Consider the following 18,291-nt stretch of genomic DNA (forward strand, 5'->3'; position numbering starts at 1 on the left):
CATGGTAGACTTTCCATATCCTGCCTCTGGAGCAGCCGAGCCCAGTGGCTGAAGCAGATGTGGGCCCCATGTCTGTCTGCCTGTCTGTCTGTCTGCCTGCCTGCCTGCCTACTTACCTACCTATTTTAACATTTTGCTCTGGATCAAACCCGGGTTTCATCCTTGCATGTTAAACACTTTACTTTCTGAGCTGTCTCCTCAACCCTGTGATGAACTTTTAAAGTGGTTTAATCTCTGCCTATTAAAAGCCCTCTTACACTTCCGTGTTTTCTCTTCTTTAAATCTATGATGTGGAAATATCTTCTATGCTCCTTTCCCCACTTAGTCTGTCTCTGCCACTCCCCCCATTCCTCTTTTCTCTGACTTATTTTATGGTGTTGAGTTAGTGCTGTCTGCATACTCTGCCTGTGGCATGGCTCTGTGAATGAGTAAAGGTGCAGTGCTTGTCTTTGCCCCATTACTAGTCAAGGTTCTCTAGGACAGGAGTGAGTATACATTAAAGGGTGGTTCACTAAACAGGCTTATACAATATCGTGCAGGCAGTCCAACATGACTACTTCACACTGGGGAGGCTGAGGGTTCAGTGCTTGCCCAGTCCTGGGAGGCTGATTGTCACAGTTGCCCCACACAGTGCTGAAGGCCTCAGGGATTCCTGGGAGCAGCTGGCTATCAGTCTATGCTGGAAGCTGAAAGAAACTGATGCTAATGTCAGCAAAGGAGTCAGTCATAGCAGCCACAGGATAGAGGAACTTGCCAGCAAGGAAAAGGAGCAAGTGGACAAAAAGCAAAGTTTCCTTCTTCCATTCCCCTTTTATCTGGGCAGCCACTTAAGGTGTCTCCCACAGTAAGGTTTTCTCGCTTCAAACAATATTAAGAAAATCCCTCACTGGAGTGGAGTGCCAGTGGTTTGCCTTTCTAGTTTATTCCAGTCGAGTTATTAACTTCACGCCTGGATTTGATCTTGATCTTGACTTCCATTTTTTTTTTTTTTTTTGAGACAGGGTCTCACTATGCAGACCTGCTTGGACTGGAGCTCACCAAGATCCACTGCTTGTGCCTCTTGAATGCTAGGATTAAAGTATCTTTTGATTTCTTTTTTTATAAAGCACTGTGATAGTTTAAATTGTCAACCTGACACCATTTAGAGTCTTCTGGGAAGAAAGCCTCTGGGATCATGTAGAGTGGGTTGGCTGAGTGGGGTAATTTTGAATATGGTAACTGACACAGCAAGACCCGGCCCGCTGTGGATGGCTCCTTTCCCTAGGCAGGGGATGCTAAACTGTGTAAGAGTGAAGAAGTGGGGCTGGAGGTATTACTTAGTGGTTAAGAGTGCTTGCTGCTTTTGCAGAGGATGCAGGCTCTGTTCCCAGCACCTACATGGTGGCCCCCAACCACCTGTAACTCCAGTTACGTGGGACTCAACATTCTTTTCTGAGTCCCTGGACATTACCCACACACATGGTGGTACACACACATAAATGCAAGCAAATTTACCCACGCAGAGAATGAAATAAATAAATCTTAAAAGAATAAGGGCAGCTGAGCATGCATATATTTATTGTGCTCTCTCCTTGTTTATGGCTGTGATTCGACCGATTTTCTCAAGCTCCTGTTGCTGTGACTTTTGTGAGCTGTGGATCTGAAAACTAGAACTGTGGATCCCAGTATTTTATCACAGTAACAGAAAACAAGCAATTAACACTTTAGATATGCAAACTCTTGCCTTACTTATGTCTTTGTAAGTAAGTCTGCATTTATTAGTGTGCCCTTATTTATGTCTGAAATAGCAGGGCCCCTGGCAAGGTTCCTGACTGCCATCTTCACTGTCTCCACATGCAGCTCAAGAGTGCCTTTGCAGAAAACCCTGGTGGGTTAGAAGAGAGGATGCCTGGAAATTACAATCCAAATGGTCCTAATACAGGGATACAATGATGTCCTCAGGACACAAACTAGAGCATGATGCCTCCAGACAGTGCACGTACCATTGGCTATGAAACAATCCTACATAAAACATCTTTCTAATTTTGTAAACTTTTTTAACGTTTATCAGAATTGAATAATCATATACATCTAAGATTTCGTGAGCATCTCTGCCTGGAAACACTTTAAATAAAAAAAATGAAATATCGGTTTAGAGAAATTAATATATAAGTAATATATTATATATGTTGAGATATGTTGGGATATGTGCTGAGTTGAGAGCTTAAAGTTCCTAGATCGAAGTCTTAATACCTTGTATCATCTAGTAGGTGGCTTATCTGGAGGTTAGGTAATGTTAAAAGGAGGTCATTATGGTGGACACTTAACTATTTGTGGTCAGTGTTCTTCTAAGAAGAGACGAATAGCACACAGATACATTTAGAGGAGGTTCTGTAAAGACAGAAAGAAGATGTCAGCGGGAGGGGCCTCAAGTAATCAAAGCCCTGGTGTCACGTTTATCACGAACTTGCTACAGGATTGAGACTAGTAATTTTGTTGTTGAAGCCACAGTCTGCAGCATTTTACCATGGCAGCCTCAACAAACCAACACAACAGGCAAAGTACAGACGTGGAGAAAGTTGAGGTACTATCCAAGTGACTGGTAAAGACCTGGGCTTCACCAGTCTCTCATCCTTCCAGTTTCTAGATGCCAAGAATTGGAGTCTTGGTGCCCTTGTCATAACAGAGGCCAGAACACTAAAGTCTGTGTCTCAAAGTGAACCTGGGAGGCAACTGCAGTCCTGAGGGTGGACTGTCCCGGATGCTTCCCCGCCGGATCAGACCTTTAAGAACCATGGGGTAGGGCGTGTTTCCCATTTTATGTATGGAGAAATGGAACCTTTGACTGGGTCAGTGACATCCACCACAAGAAGCCAGAGTCAGTCAATTCGGCGCCCAGAACTCATAGGCTAAGCCCCGCCTTCAGCTGCTGCACAACCTCTGGCAAAGAGAAGCGGCTTGGACAACGCTCCGCCCTTCTCTCCCTCCCCCCCTAGATCGCTGGTTTCCCAGGAAGGGGAGGAGTTCTTCCTGGCGCGGATGCCACCGTCGCTAGGGCAACGCCGCTTTACTGGGCCCAACGGATTACGCGGCCTGGGGGTGCAGGCAGCCGCGTGGCCTCGTGGGCAGCGCTAGCAGCATGGACAGTCTGTACGTGGAGGAGGTGGCCGCCTCCCTGGTCAGGGAGTTTCTTAGCAGAAAGGTAATGTCTGGACACTCCGAAGCCCACGCGTATCCTCTAATGTTGGGGGGCAATCAGTGGTTTCCATCCGCATCTTTGCACCTTCGAGGGTGGGGGGAGCATTCCACATCTTCTGTTCACCTCAGAGATTACCCCGAGAGCGCCCCTTTCCCGGCACTGGGAAACTACATTTCCCAGAAGCTAGACCATCCTAATGCGAGGGCACTTACACAAAGCCAGGCCGGCGCTTGCTTAGCTGCCTCCAATCCCCCGCCCCGTCCCCTCTCTCCCGGCAGTGCCAGATTGGCAAAGGGTGTGCAGGGCGGAGCAAGTTCTCCGAGCCAGGGACACAGGACGAACTTTTCCAAAGGAAAGTTCTGGATAGTCGGTCCTTTTGATCATTTTAATCAAGGATGGAAATTCCAGCTGCTGCTTGAGCTTTTGTGGGAGAATTATGTAAATTCTCTTACTGCCTGGTCCCCGAAGTTTTCAAAGTGTTTACAATTAGGAGGTTCTTGAGTCCCCCGGGGGTCTAGGAGAGGAAGGATCTTCATAGGCTCCAGGAGTCTGGCATTAGCTTGTATTTGACACGGAGAGTCTGAGGACAATGCACTAAGGGTCTGTGCTTCCACACGACGTCTAATTGAGCTGGCCCAAGGGGCACTAATTTGAAATGGAAACATGCACACGCGTGTGTGTTTGCATGGACCAAAGGGAAAGGATTTGAAGTCAGATGGTGGGAGTTTAGGAGTGTGTTATCAGTTTGAAATGTAAGTTTGACATTACTACCTCATCTTCTCTCTAAAACAGGAACTTTTAAGATCCACTCGTGCCTGATGTGTAGTGAGGATTAGTGATATACAGGCAGTGCCCCCGTTCGTTATTCCTGACCCTTACATACAACATACACATCGGTAATTCAACTTCACACTTGCTTTGCCTCTGCCTAGCAGCTCTGACTGTACCTGTTTTGAAATGCCTGTGTGCTTTTTATAATTTATTTTTATTTGGAAAAACTGTAAGGCATCTGGCTTCATTGCCCCTGCTTAGACTCTGCTGTCACTGAGTCCTCCATGCGAGTTGGGTGGTCCGTGTTCTGTGCTCGGAGGCTGATCGCGTTAAGTCTGAGTACTAGATTTAGAAGTGTCAGAGAGGCCTTCAGTTCTTGAGTGCAATCCAGAGCCCTCACTGACATCCTGAGGCCTCACAGCTTGGCCCAAGCTTACGTCCCTACGTTTGTTTCTGGCTTCTCTTTCATGTTTCCCTTGATCTCTTCTGCCTCGTGACAAGGCCTGTTTCTTCCCAAGCACTTCCTATCATTCCCATGATCAGAGTTTGATCAGAATTGTCCTTGGACTCACCTTGACTGTTTACTCACTGGTACTTGTATTACAGAGGTCACCCCTGCTTGTTTCACCTCCAAGACAGAGACACCAAACTGACCTCCCAACTGGGTAACACCTCAGAAACCATCAACCTGCTTGGCCTCCTCTTCCTCCTATGGTTTATATCTAAAAGTATATTTACTACCTGTGCTGGCTACTTTTAGGTCAGTTTGACATAAGCTAAAGTCATCTGAGAGGAGGGAACCTTCCAATTTATAAAAATGTCACTGTAAGATCGGGCTATAGGCAAGCCTCTAGGGCATTTTAATTACCGATTGACCAGGAAGGGCCCAGCCATTATGGATGGTCCTGTATTCTATATGAAGACAGTCTGAGCAAGCCATGAAGAGCAAACCAGTAAGTTGCATCCTTCCATGGATGTTCTGCATGGAGACTCCTGCCTCTGTGCTCTTGCCCTGTTTGAGCTCCTGTCCTGTTTTTCTTCAGTGATAATGGAAGTGTAAGCCAAATACTCCCCACCCCCAAGCTGCTCTGGTCATGGTGTACAGTAGAAACCCTAACCAAAGTCTCAGAGCCAGAACCATGGGCTAGGGCAACTGTTTACGTTATTGGTGTTGGTGGTTGGGGTGGTTCTGAGACAGGGCTATCTTTATATTACCCAGGTTCTCTTTAAGCTCTCTGTGTAGCCCAGGCTCTCTGGATTCTCCTGCTTCTGACTCCTGTATTCAGAAGTATGGGTGCAAACCAGCATGCACAGTTGTAATTACTTTTCTCATCGCTTCTGCTCTAGGACAGAGACCTTGTGATCACCACAGGCCTTTGCTCAGCCAGTCCCCACCCTGTGTGTCCTTCCTAGATGGCAGTCGATTTTCTCAAATATTCCTAACCATCCTGGGAGATTAGTATACTTACATCATTCTTTTTCATGTAAGAGTGTCATGAGACAAAGAAGCAAAGAAACTTGCCTTGGGTGAGCTGGCTGGACCATGGCACCTCCTTGCCCTGAGCCCTTCCCTAGCATCCTTCCAGAAGGCTGTGTGTAACCTGGCTAGCCCTCAGACCTAGCTCCCCTTTAGAATTTCCCAAACTCTACCCTCCAGCGTGTAGTCTGCCCTCTGGAGACTTATGATGTCTCCTGGCTATTTCAGGGTTCATGGAAGTGACTTTTTCTGATGCCCCTGGCACCTGTGTCTTTGGCTTCTCTCCTGCAGTGTGACAAGGACTCCATTCACCTGCTACTTGTCTTCACCATGGTCATGCCACAGGCCTTTCTCCCCTTTCCACCCTCTGAGTTCCCGTGTTCCACATGTCCTTATTTCTCAGATTATGTTCCTTCTCAGTCCCAAACCGGTGTACAGTTGTAACCACTGTCCCTGCCCATGTCTCACAGTCCCGGCCCCAATCTAACACCTTCCTGCCTCGTCCTCTTGCTTCATTGTGATTCCTTGCTCTGCAGTGGGCTTGGCTCTCTTACCTTCTCACCTTGTGTTACACCTGCCCTGCTCTGGGGAGGATTAAATTTGTCCTGCTGCATGCCCACACCACTGGGCTGAACAGGATCGCACAGAGATGGTCTACGTTGACGGCTTCACTTTAAACCCATGGCCACTTATGACATGGTGCTTCCCAGGCGCAGGCCCACTTGCTGCCCCTCTGTAGCCTGTTTCCCTCTCACATGAGGCACCACACATCTCCTGCTTCCCGTACATTTCCTCTCAGAGGACAGAGACAGGAAAAATGAGTGTCCGTCAGGCTCTTCCTCACACCGCCCCCCCCCCCCCCCCCACTAACCCTCCAGGCCTGAGCCCGTCTGTGTGGTCATGCTCAAGGGCATGGCCCTCAGCATCCCCACTGTATGCTGGGGCATCCATTCAGCACATCTCCACACGAGGGAGCTCAGCTTGGCCCCCAGTCTACGCATCACTGTCTTCTCTCCTTTATAACAAACCCTGTGAAAGAGCTATGGATGCTGTAACCCTCAGTCTGTCCTCACGTCTTACACATCCCAGTCCATCACCATTACTTTGCCGTCCTCGTTCCTCTGGCTCTGACGTGTCCGCACTGTGGATTCCATCCTTCATCTGGCTCCCATTATCTGTTCCAGCCATTTCTCCTTCCTCTTGCTGGTGTTTCCTCACACTCTTTGCTGAGTGCTTCCCTTTTTCCCAAGAGCGAGTGCTGTGTAGCTCCTGGGCTCACAGATTCTCTCTGGTCTTCCTTTTCTCCCATCCCTTTTTAAGGCATCTCAGACTGCTTTATGGCTTCTAGTGCTGTCTAAAACGTGGCGGTTCCAGAATGTCTTCTCTGGCTGAGCTCTCCCTGAGCTCCTGCCTTATCATCTGCTGTGACATCTCCACTAACTTCTCTTTCGCATCCAGCACGTTTGTGCTAGCGTTTCTGTTTCCAACACCAAATACACGTTTTTCTTCTCTACCAACCAGGCTTCCAGCTCTTGAATGCCAGCCTGGGTGTCCCACACTTCCACCGCTGCTCAGAGTTAGCACGGACCCCACAGGTTAGGGGCTCCTTTCCTCTTTGTTATCCTCGTCAGCTTTACCATCAGGGCACAGAGAGAACAGAATCGTCTCTTACGACTTCTGTGTCTGATGCCCTGCTTCAGGCTTCCCCCTGCTTCCATGTAGAGTGTGTGAATCACTGGTAACCTTCTAAGTGGTCACTGCTTAATGCCTTGTCCTACATCTGCTTTCACTTCAGCAGCCACATCCTCCAGTCAGACATTCCTCATCTTAGTCCTCAGGCTGCAGGAGCCCTTTCTGATTATTTTCCCACATAGGGGTGTGTGTGTGTGTGTGTGTGTGTGTGTGTGTGTGTGTGTGTGTTTCTACTCGTGCACGTACGTGTGTATGAGTGTGCACACACGTGTTTTTGTGTTCACATGTGCGTGTTGGTGTATGTGTTCGTTTGCCAGCCTGTGTGCGCAGGTGTGTGAAAGGTCAAGGTTGATATCAAATGCCTTCCTCCAGTTCACCTTATGTTGAGGCGGGTCTCTCACTTGAACACAGAGCTTACCAACTTGGCTAGTTTAATTATCTACCCTGCCCTGGGAATCCCCCCACTCCCAGCTCTGCCTTCCAAGTGCTGGGATTACAGGAGGCTCTCATACCCACCCAGGATTTATGTGGGTGCTGGGGATCAGAACTGCAGCCCCCATACCTTATTCACTTGCCATCTCCTTAGCCCCTGGGTGACCTTTCTGGCTGCTCCTCCTTTCTGGCTTTCTCCTGAAGCTCTGGAACTCTGCTCTTGAAACTGCCAGAGGGGTTTTTGTACTTGCTGTCCTTGTATGGCACACTGTGTCCCCAGGGCCTGGTCTCTGACTCCCCTGATGTCCAAGGGATCGCTTCCTGACTACCTTTATCTGTGTGTCCCCTCCCCCTTTATAGAACGCTTTAGACTCTCCTGCACAGTGTGGAGGCTGGGGTGTAGTCCGTTAACTCCTGTGCTGCAGTGTTAGGCCAGTGGACAGATGAACCAGGAGCAAGAATGAACGCGTGGCTGAGGCTCAGCAAATAGCTGCCTATTAAAGTCATGGCCGCGTCTTCAGAGTGTCCTTGCTTTCTTCTCTGGCACACATGCAGTGGACAGGCTGTTCTGTCATCATGGCCTGCTTCCCTAGCATGCTAGCCCTCCTTCCTTCTTTACCTCCTGTACCAAGAACAGAGCCCTGCACACCATGGGTGCAGGGCAAACCTTAGCTAAGTGAAAAGAATGGGGTTCACCTCCACAGGGTGCCTGTACCTACCCCACTGGATTCTGGGTGATGATATGCCTCAGAGCCAGCATGAGGAGCATGCCCCCCTCCATCTGTCTGTCTGTCTTTGTCTATCTGTCTCTTTCTGTCTCTCTCTCTGTCTCTCTGTCTCTCCTTGTCTCTCTGTCTCTGTCTCTCTGTCTCTGTCTCTCTCTGTCTCTGTCTCTCTCTGTCTCTCTGTCTCTGTCTCTCTGTCTCTCTCACTCTCTCTCTCTGCACGTGTGTGTTAGATGTGCTGAGACTTGGTCAGTCTGAGACAGGTAGAGAAGAATCATCATCTCTGGACGCTCCCTGTCACGTTGGTTGGTGAAAATCAGGACAATTAAGGATGTAGAGTGCAGGTAGTTGCTTCCTGGGGCCTTCCTTTTTATTTTTCCAGTGTGTACACACATGCATACACACACACACACACACACACACACACACACACTTGCTTCCTTAAGACCGCATTCTCTCTCTCTGGTTCAGCACTATGACTATGTCTTTTCCAAATTCACTTTTTAAAAAAATTAAAACTCATGGCAGGCAATGAGTTTGGTCTTGTTTTGTAGCAGCTGGAGCCACTATAAAGTTCCGAGCACAAAGGCGGAGGGAAAAGTTGAGGCCTACCTAGATGGCACTTGGGGTCTGGGATCCATCAGGAACAAGGGCAAGCCATGGCCCAGAAGGAAGGGGTTGAGACCTCTGTGGCAGGCATTCGGTGGTCACAGTGTCCTGTGATGGGGATGAAGCAGCTGTTGTGTCTGTTTTCAAATGTGGGTGCCAAGCTCTGGCCGGGTGCAGGAGGCCCCTGTTTACTACAGTCTTCGGTGTTCAGGGAGGGGTGATGGGTAGTGACTTGCAGATATTCATGAGGTGTTCTGTCAGGGATTGTGCCCCAAACAGACTTCCTGGCTAGACTGATGCCGATCTCCACCATGTGACTTCAAACATGTTTCCTGGCTTCCTCTGCTGAAAAATTAAGGGAACAATGGTTGGCCTTTTGACTGTAGTTTTGCTTTTATTTTTTTTAAGCGTCCGTTTATTTTGAAAGGCTCATCTTTCATAGCCCCAAGTGCAGACCAAACACTGAGCCCCTGAGCCAGCTTGCAGCAAGCTAGTTCCTGAATTTCATTGTTATCTATAAACTGAGCCCACAAGCCCAGCCTTAGCCGACCCCAGACCAAACTGACAATGCTGTCCAGCCCAAGGTTGTATGGAAATGAAGTCTGAAGTCAGCTTTGGGCTCCTGCCATGGCCATGTGAGGGAGGTTCGGAGCCCAGTCCTAATGAGCCCCAGCAGTCCTCTGTTTATACTGCGTCAGAGAAGGGAAGGCTTTCATCTAAAATGGTGAGCAGTGACTCAGGCTTCTGCCCTCAGGGTTTGAACAAGACGTTCATGACCATGGATCAGGAGCGCCCCCGCTGTGAGCTGAGCATCAACAGCAGGAATGACCTCCGCAGAGTTCTACATCTGGAGTTTCTCTACAAGGAGAACAAGGTACAGGACCTGGCAGGTGCGGCAGGAGGTCAGGGGACTGGCCAAGATGACAGTCCTCAGTGTGAGCTAGAGTCAGCCCACCAGCCTGACGGTGCGCTGGCAGGTTTGAGGTCACGATGTCTCACTCAATCTGGGCCTGTCATGCCTTTTCTGTGGTAATTGCTCCCTATGCTCCCCTTTCCCACACGATGGTATTTTTAGTAAGACTGCTTAAGGATACCTCATGTAATATAATATATATGTATATATTATCATACACGTATATATATACACACACACACACACACACACACATGCACACACACATATAAATCATACTAACATCTCCTGCTCATGTATGATTTCCCTTCTGTGGTTGTCTCTTTTGAATGTAGGTCAGCAGAGATGGAAGCTGGATTTAGCATACTCAGGGGTGTGGGGGTTGAGGAAACCAAGGGAACAGGTTTTCTTGAGGCATGGAGGTCCTTGGTGGGGAGTCAGGTGATTAGTCTTAGTAGTTCTGTGTTTGTCATACTTTAACAAGTTACAAATGGCAGCTCATGCAGAAGTCTGTTATACGTGAGGCATAAGGGAGGCCATGCTGTATACTGAGTAAAGTGAAGTATGTTCTGCCTTGGCCTTCTGGGCCAGCTTCTCCTGGCTCAGTATGAAAGCTCTGGACCCACTGGGATGGTGGGAGTTTGCCCCTGGGAAAGATCTCTGAGCCAAAGAGGCTATTTGACCTCCGACGGTAAATTATGTGGGCCAGGGTAGAGGTTTCTTTCCTTTTTGTTTCCTGAGACAGTCTTATTCTGTAGTCAAGGTTGGCCAAAACTCACGACATAGCTCAGGCTAGCCTCAAAGTGTGGCAGTTCTGCTCCAGCCTTCTGAGTACTGAGATTACAAGTATGTGTGCTTCCAGGCCCAGCGTGGTGGGGCTAGAGATTGATTTTCAAAAGAAGTCTTGGGACTGAGGAGATGGCTTAGTGTTTGAATCTTGAGCAACCACAGCAAAAGCTGGCTTGACTGCATTTCTGTCACACCAGCACTAGGGGGCAAAAACAGGAGGATTCTAGGAATTTGCTGGTCAACCATCTTCCTGTGCAGTGAGAGACCTTGTCTCAAGGCAATAAGGCAGAGAATGATAAAGGAACCATCTGGTGTCCCTCTTTGACCTCTGCATGCCTGTGAACAGGTGTACACACACACACACACACACACACACACACACACACACACACACAACCACCACCACCACCACCACCATCACCTCCCATATAAAAAGAGATAAAATGAGATCCTAACTGACTGAATGGACATGTACGAATGAGAACAATACCATTTAAAATACCCAGAGAAACCTCCAGACCCCTTGACCTCTAGCCCACTGCGTATGGTGTGGCGGAGAGGACCCTGGGTCGGCACCCAGTGTAAGCGCAAGTGCTCCAGGGAGGTCTGCAGGCTCCAGCCTCTGGCCCTCAGCTTACTCATCCCTGCCTGCAGGAGCCTCTGTGATCTCTTTGAGGAGGTCACAGCAGCGCTGAGGCTTCCCGTAGCATCTTTGTCTTCTTGCCCTCCATCCACTCATGTGTGCAATCCTGCATCAAGGATGTGCTGAGACAGCAGCATTGTGTCCTTCCGTTGGTGCATTTGGAGGCAGGGCACAGGCTGTTCATGTTAGGGAGGTGCTTCACAGACTCTGGGACCTTGGCCGGGAAAATCCAAAGAACCATTACTGCCCCTGGGATTTTATATAAATCCACCTTCACCTAATTTCCCAGAAGCATCTTCTCTTTTAAGTTGTTTTTATTTATTTATTTATTTTTTTACCACAGAGTAGTCTCTCTAAAGTAATTATCTTCACAGCTTAAGGTATCATCAGTCCTGGATGAATCCCTAATTATTTGATGTAAACATCAGTTATTAGTCATGGCAGAGTGCATTGGAGCCCATCTTTTAAAGCAAAGTGTGCTTATTAGCATCTGTTGCAGGCACTTTCAAGATGCACTGAGCCCAGAGCTCTTCTGACCCCAGGAACCGCTGCAGTTCAGTGTGAATATCCCAGTGGCTTGGTTTTCCTAACAGTTGTGTGATAGACTGAATACCTACTGTTAGGGTCCAAGAATCACTAAAGGAAGACCCCAGGCGTTTTGGACAGTATGCAAAGACTTTATTTTGCAGAAATTATCAGCAGGCCAGGGCCAACCATTCATCAAAATGGCAGCAACCTGAGGGGCTCATAGGCCCCTTTTATGCACATCTAGGGGAATTTTCCAGAAAGGTTAGGTAACCTAAAATATGATTGGTAAGTGCAAAGCAGTGACATTAATACAATTTGATTGGCTGCTATGTTGGTTCTATATTTGGTGAGACCTTGTAGAATTTTGGATAACAGCTCAGTTCTGGCCTTTTCATCACCTCCAGCCAGCTGTCCCAGGAGCTCACTCAGCTCTCAACTCTCTGGCCATTGCCAGAGGATCCTTTTGAGGAGTCCAGTATGCTTCCCGGAGAATTGAAAAGTTTTATTCCCAAGATTTTTAGACCTCTTACTATGTAAGACTGAGGTTTGGGGAAATGGTGTTAGCTTCACCTCAAGCCTGTGTTCACTGTGAGCCTTAGTGATACAAGTGAGAAAACTTACAGAGGTATAATGTGGGCAACAGGGCACAGAGCACCTCACTGAGAGAAAAGGCAAGATAGAGAAGTCAATTTATATGTTTTCTTTAACTCACTTCATCGTGATCCTAATTTAGACCAAGATAAAATACATAAGTTTTTTGGTCTTATAAAAACTGAATAAATAAACACATTATTCCTGATTTTAATGATCTGATAAGGCCATTGAAGTCAGTGTTGTCCACTGGCCATGGATCTTGGCTGGAGAGGACTAGCAGGGGAAGGACTTGGCTTGTGTTGAGGGCTCCACACCAGGCCTTCATCAGACCCTTGGCTGCTCTGACTTGGCAAACACTGCACTCAAGCCCATGTCTGGACACAGTTTCACAGGCCGGATGTTCCCAGCTCCCAGCTCCCAGCTCCCAGCTCCCAGCTCCCAGCTCCCAGCTCCCAGCTCCCAGCTCCCAGCTCCCAGCTCCCAGCTCCCAGCTCCCAGCTCCCAGCTCCCAGCTCCCAGCTCTTGGGGTGGAACTGACACATGGCCAAGATTCTGGAGGCCAACCTGTGGGTCACTGCTTGGACAACTGGGTATCTGTTCAGATTATTTGGGCTGAAGAGTTCAGGAGAAATCAAAGCTCCAATTCTTTCTGTTTGGGTTTAGTAAGTCTCACCTGGTCATGTGTTTAAAAACAAGAAATCCAAAAACCCAAATACTTACTACAGGCAAGGCTGGAAAACACGATATTATTTATTCTGAAGTTTCCTCGCATACTTATCCTTTCTTTTTTATGCTTGGGGTTTAGTCTGGGTCTGTCCTAGCTGACTCTGTGGTTGATGTTAAAGAAACATCATCTGTTGTGTTATTTCCTTTGTCTTTGCTCTGACAAAATACCTGCAGGAGCAGCTCGCAGTGTGAGAGTTTATTTGGGATCATGGTTTTAGGTGTTCATGGTTTTAGGTGTTCCAGTCCATCGTGATGAAGAAACTCTGGTGGCTGGAGTTGAGTTTGTTTGCTGACATGATGCAGATCAGAAACGGAAGAGCGTGAGACTGGAACCAGGGGCAGACGTGCTCTTCACAGTTCTGCCCTTTACACTCTGTGTCCACTAGCCAGGCCCACAGACTTCAGAATGGTACCGTAAGCTGGTGACCAAGTGCCTAGAACATGAGCCCGAGAGGGACATCCTGGATTCAAACCACAGTGTCCCTAGTAAAATGTTCAGGCCCCAAATGGATCTTGATCTATAGAGGCCCGGAAGACGGCGGAAGGAGAGAACTGGCCATTTCAAGTTCTCTTTTGATCCCCACACACAGGTGGCTTTCAGCTTCCTCCCACTCAGTAAAGGAGTACAATACAAAACGAAATTAAAACTGGTTTTTAAAGGAAAGGATTTATCTCTTACAGTTGTTTACAGAGGGAAAGAATACAAAAGGAGGTTAGCTTGGACAACCCTCTTTCTGCCTCATAGTGCACAGAGCGATGGTTCTTTCAGAGAGGAGACTTTTGTCTTTCTTTCTGAACCCCTACCCAGGATGGCGCCTGGCACACAGAATAAGTAAGTGTGTATTTGCTGGGAGTGTGTAGCGTGAGTGAGAAGTTGGTAAAGTATGTCAAAGGGTTGGGATGGTCTTTCCACCCTTCCCCGAGGGCTGTGCAGTCAATTAATGATATCTTTTTCCTTCCCACTGATAGACAAAAGAAAAGCCTCTGAAAACAAACCTGGAACTCATTACCAGATACTTTCTGGATCATTTTGGAAATACAGACAGCACTGAAAGTCAGGAAGCCCCGATCCCTGCAATCCCTATTCCAAAGAAAAACAGCAAATTGCCTTTGCGATACCCAGAGGCCACACTGGTGAATATATATGACCTTTCAGATGAAGACACAGGAAGACGGACATCATGGTCAGAGACAGGCAAAGCCAGGTACCGCCTCCTGCCCTTCCTCTACTCGCTGCCCGGGCGAGGTCCCCTTTACAAACAGGCCCTGCTTCTTTCTTGCTTTTTTTTTTTTCTTTGAAATTCAGGTCTGGTCATTTCTTTGGTACTGTTAAAGACTTTGTACTCTTACTCAGACTTCAAAGTAGACGCCCTTGATGACGACAGCTGAGTCTCTTCGCCATCTGTTTCTGACCTTTTCCTCTAGCCTCCTTCGTTCTCTGGGCCACATGTTTAGCCTATTCTTCAGCCTCTCCTCGTTTCTTAGTGCATTGTTTCTTCAGAGCCATGCACTGGCATCTGTTCCAGGCTGTGTGGAGTAACTGCAACTGTGCAGCCCAGTTGAGTGCTGACTCCTGGGTGCTTTGGTCCTGGGCTTCTTATTTTAAGGGCTTTGTGACAACATATTGTTGGACATCATTCTCTTTAGAGAGACTGAAACGCTTTAGGATTCTGCTAGCTCTTTGGGGTCCCAACCATGGAGGCATAGTAGTATCTGTCAGTCAGTCCAGGAATATATTCATATTCTCTCTCTCTCTCTCTCTCTCTCTCTCTCTCTCTCTCTCTCTCTCTCTCTGTCCCCCTCCCTGCCTCCCTCCTCTCCCATCTCTCTCTCCCTCTCCTTTTCTGTCTGTCTGTCTGTCTTCATCTCTCTCCAGTAACCAAGTTGAGAACTCAGGTTGGCATCAACATGCATCCCCAAACAGACGTGCGCTTCCTCTCTCCTTTTACTGATCTATAACAGGAATGCCCTTTTTAACAGCAGACATAGTCTGCTGCAGCTGCAACTGTGTAGGCCTGACATAGTCTGCTGTGGGTCAGGAAACCTTGCCTCATAGGAAACCTTGTTTGTCCTTCCCAGTGATTCGGATGACATAACCCAGAGCATCAGCAGCAATGTCTGTGGCCATGTACTTCTGGAAAGTATGAAGTTCGTGTTTATGGTCAGCTTTAATGAGTTTCTGACAGCCAGTGGTTGGAAGGGGAGATTCACCTCCATCGTAACACGGCTGATCACCTAGGAGGCTCTACCTTAAAAGAAGACTTCTTGCTCCTTTTTACCATTCCTCTCTTTTCTTTTGTTTTCTTTCCCTCCCTCCCCCCTTGCATGTGCACATGCACACACGCATGCATACACACACACACACACGCGCGCGCGCGCGCATGCACACGCACGCACACACGCATGCACACGCACACACACACTCGCGCATGCACACGCACACACATACACTGATGCACCTTTACTGAGCACTCGACATGCCGTCTGCCTCAGGCATGCTCTCCATGTATAGCAAGGCAAGTCCTGCATGCCCTGCACTGCCCTGCAGGTGCCTCCTTTATCATCCGAGTATGCAAGACTCAAGGCGCCCTTTAGCCTTCAGCATTAGGACTAGGGATCTCTGTGGTCTGTCCTCTGACTTTGCTTGAACTCAGCTGCATTTGTCCTGATACCAAGGAAGTGCTTCTGTTCCTTACCTCTCCTGACTTGACTCATTTCCAATTATGTATTTATGAATGGAAGTTAGCTTTGGGCTTTATTGTTATCTTTTATTTGGAGGCTCTGTTTAAAGTGGAAATATTATGTTTTTGTAGGCATGACAATCTGGATGGGGACATATTTGGTAATTTCATGTCTTCAAAAAAAAACCCATACAAAAGTAAGCCTGCGCACATGGTCCTGGGTGACAGCCTCCCTTTGGTTCCTGCGTGGGAGAAGGTGGACCAGCTTCACTCATCAGAGCCTGGCATAGATATGAAGAGGACAGTGGAGAGGACCAGGCCGAAGTCTGGCCTGATTGTCCGAGGCATGATGGCTGGGCCTGTCGCCAGCTCCTCGCAGGTGGGACTGCCCCTTTCTGTTTTCTGTAGACTGGGCAGTGAGAGGTGGGCTGAGAACGGGGGTGCATGTGGGGACAGGAAGGATGCCCACATGTTTTCTCCTTGGCTCTACTTTTAGTGACCTGTGGATCCTGAGCTTTGTTACCTCCTCGCCCTCAGTTTATCTACCTGAGTTAGTGAAGTGGACGCTTTGATTTCCTCCCCCCTTGCTTGGAGTGAAAGCACACTCACTTGGCTCTGTCTTGGTAGTTCTAGGGAAGGGGACCTCTCCTAGTCTAGAGAATATTATTCTTTACCACAGTGGTTAAAAGGGAGTAGAAATCCTGGTCTTTAAAGCTATCATTTATTGTTTCTTTTTTCTTTCAGAAAAATTGTAAAATTTTCACTCATTGCTTGGTGGTCTCCTTTAAGGAGGGATCATGGTTTGGTCTCCTTAGGTAGGAGGGTACAGCAAATGAGAGGACAGTGTGAAAGAAGTTTGCAAAACAATAAATGGGGAATATCAGAAGCATGAGTATACTGGACAGACCTATCCTGGTTGTTTTGGAATACCACCTTCCTCTCATTTAGCTGAGTTTCTGTGTCTGCATGAGTGTTTTGATGCTGGCACTAATCTTTTCACTCTTGTGTTAGGACAAAGAGGGAGGTTCTCTCCCTGCCAAGCCACACTTTGGTGCCATGTCCCACCCTAGGCACCTTGTTGTCAAAGAAGGAAATTCATAAACTGTACCCTGTCCAGAAGAAAGTGGCTAGCAAGGTCAGAGAAGTTGAGAGGAAACAGTCTCTCAAATGTAGAAGAAGGAATAGCCAAGTCCTAGGGTGGCAAATATATGACTTCAGATTTTGGTGCCCTCCCATAATGCCTTGCTGTGACTGACATCACTAGTCTAGTCAGCGTTAGTGTTCTTTCCTCCTGACAGATCCCTCTGGGTACCTTGAATGGTTACAGCCAGGAGAGTGGTATGGTGCCATATCAGAAGAACTCTATTAGTTTTGTTTTTCTAACAAATAGTTGGTAAGATTAGTAATTGCTTTGTACATGGTTTTTGTAAATCTCTTTAATATCTGGCTGATTCAAAACGATATAGATAGCTTTTTTTTGCTTCTGAATGTAGTCTGTTGTAGTACACAGTTTTTATTAAACTGTGTGGACAAAATTTGGCCTTAGACAGAATTTAGGAAGGAAGAATTTAAGGATCTTCTAAGTGAGTGTCACCATGTCTGGTATATGTGGCACTGGGACTCAAAACCCAGGGATTCACTAGTCTAGGCAAGTATGCTATCAAAGAAAGTGACACTCCCACCCCTTAACGTGGAACCTTAAACTACATACGTGTGCTGCCTGCACTTTATACGTTTCCAAATGTCTGCCATGTATGTTGAATCTTTTATTCCTGTATGATTAAGCAGTGTGATGCATCAAGTCCTTTGGAATATATCAGTTACTGAATTATATAGATGTTCTAAATGGAGACACACACACACACACATGCACACACACACACACACACACACACACACACACACACACACACACAGCCGTACTTGTTGACATAACCACCAAAGATTGCAGGAAAAATTTAAAATCCCCCGAAACACTCAAGCTTTTGGTGACTGATGTAGGATTCCCAAAAGTTGTGATGTTTACCCCACAGCTTGCGTTTCAACACTGAAAACAGTGCACCATTTGTTTCCCTTGCTGTGACAGGCTCAGTTTATTTTCAAGAAATGCCTGCCAAATTCTAGTCTGAATCACTATTGTCTGTCTGCCCGAGGTCCCCTGAAGAAAACAGCAAGTTCCCTGCACTCACAGTTAGACGGTTGTACACACCGCAGCCACTGCTCTTCCTATGCAGCAGAGCAGGCGTGTGCACCTCCGTTTGGTTGTTTGGAATTCTGAGGTGATAGGTGTGACAGTCTAGACGGGACGCGGTTAATAACACTCCATAATAAAGCTTCAGCGGCACTGTTTAAGTCGGCATCATGTCTGTTCACTTTTATTGCAAGTGTAAGGCAGCGAGGAATACCCAGAACGAGCGTAGATTCATGCACATGGCCAGCCATGTTCCTGCCGCTGCTGTGGACCCTAAATCACACCGAGAAAGGCAAATTGGCCATGTTTTTACTGTCTCAGTCAGTTGCCTGTCACCCCAAC

The 18,291-nt window shown here is 47.6% G+C and overlaps 1 protein-coding gene across 5 annotated transcripts in view; it reads left to right on the forward strand.

Annotated features, from left to right (window-relative positions):
- Window positions 1-2,977: 2,977 nt before the first annotated feature.
- The window catches only part of Mindy4 (MINDY lysine 48 deubiquitinase 4), a 108,505-nt gene continuing 93,191 nt past the window's right edge, over window positions 2,978-18,291 (forward strand). For 4 of the 5 annotated variants that reach the window (XR_005503604.2, XR_005503605.2, XM_039108680.2 and 1 more), the window contains exons 1-4: window positions 2,979-3,181; window positions 9,639-9,758; window positions 14,047-14,282; window positions 15,891-16,137. Coding sequence is in view for 3 of the 5 variants with exons in the window: in XM_039108680.2 (XP_038964608.1) it covers window positions 3,119-3,181; window positions 9,639-9,758; window positions 14,047-14,282; window positions 15,891-16,137 (666 nt within the window). In the remaining 2 variants the exon portion in view is untranslated. Of the gene's footprint in view, window positions 3,182-9,638; window positions 9,759-14,046; window positions 14,283-15,890; window positions 16,138-18,291 lie in introns of all 5 variants that reach the window. The other variant, XM_231787.10, reaches the window with a different exon arrangement.

This window comes from Rattus norvegicus, chromosome 4, assembly GCF_036323735.1.
Source record: "Rattus norvegicus strain BN/NHsdMcwi chromosome 4, GRCr8, whole genome shotgun sequence".
Taxonomy (NCBI): domain Eukaryota; kingdom Metazoa; phylum Chordata; class Mammalia; order Rodentia; family Muridae; genus Rattus; species Rattus norvegicus.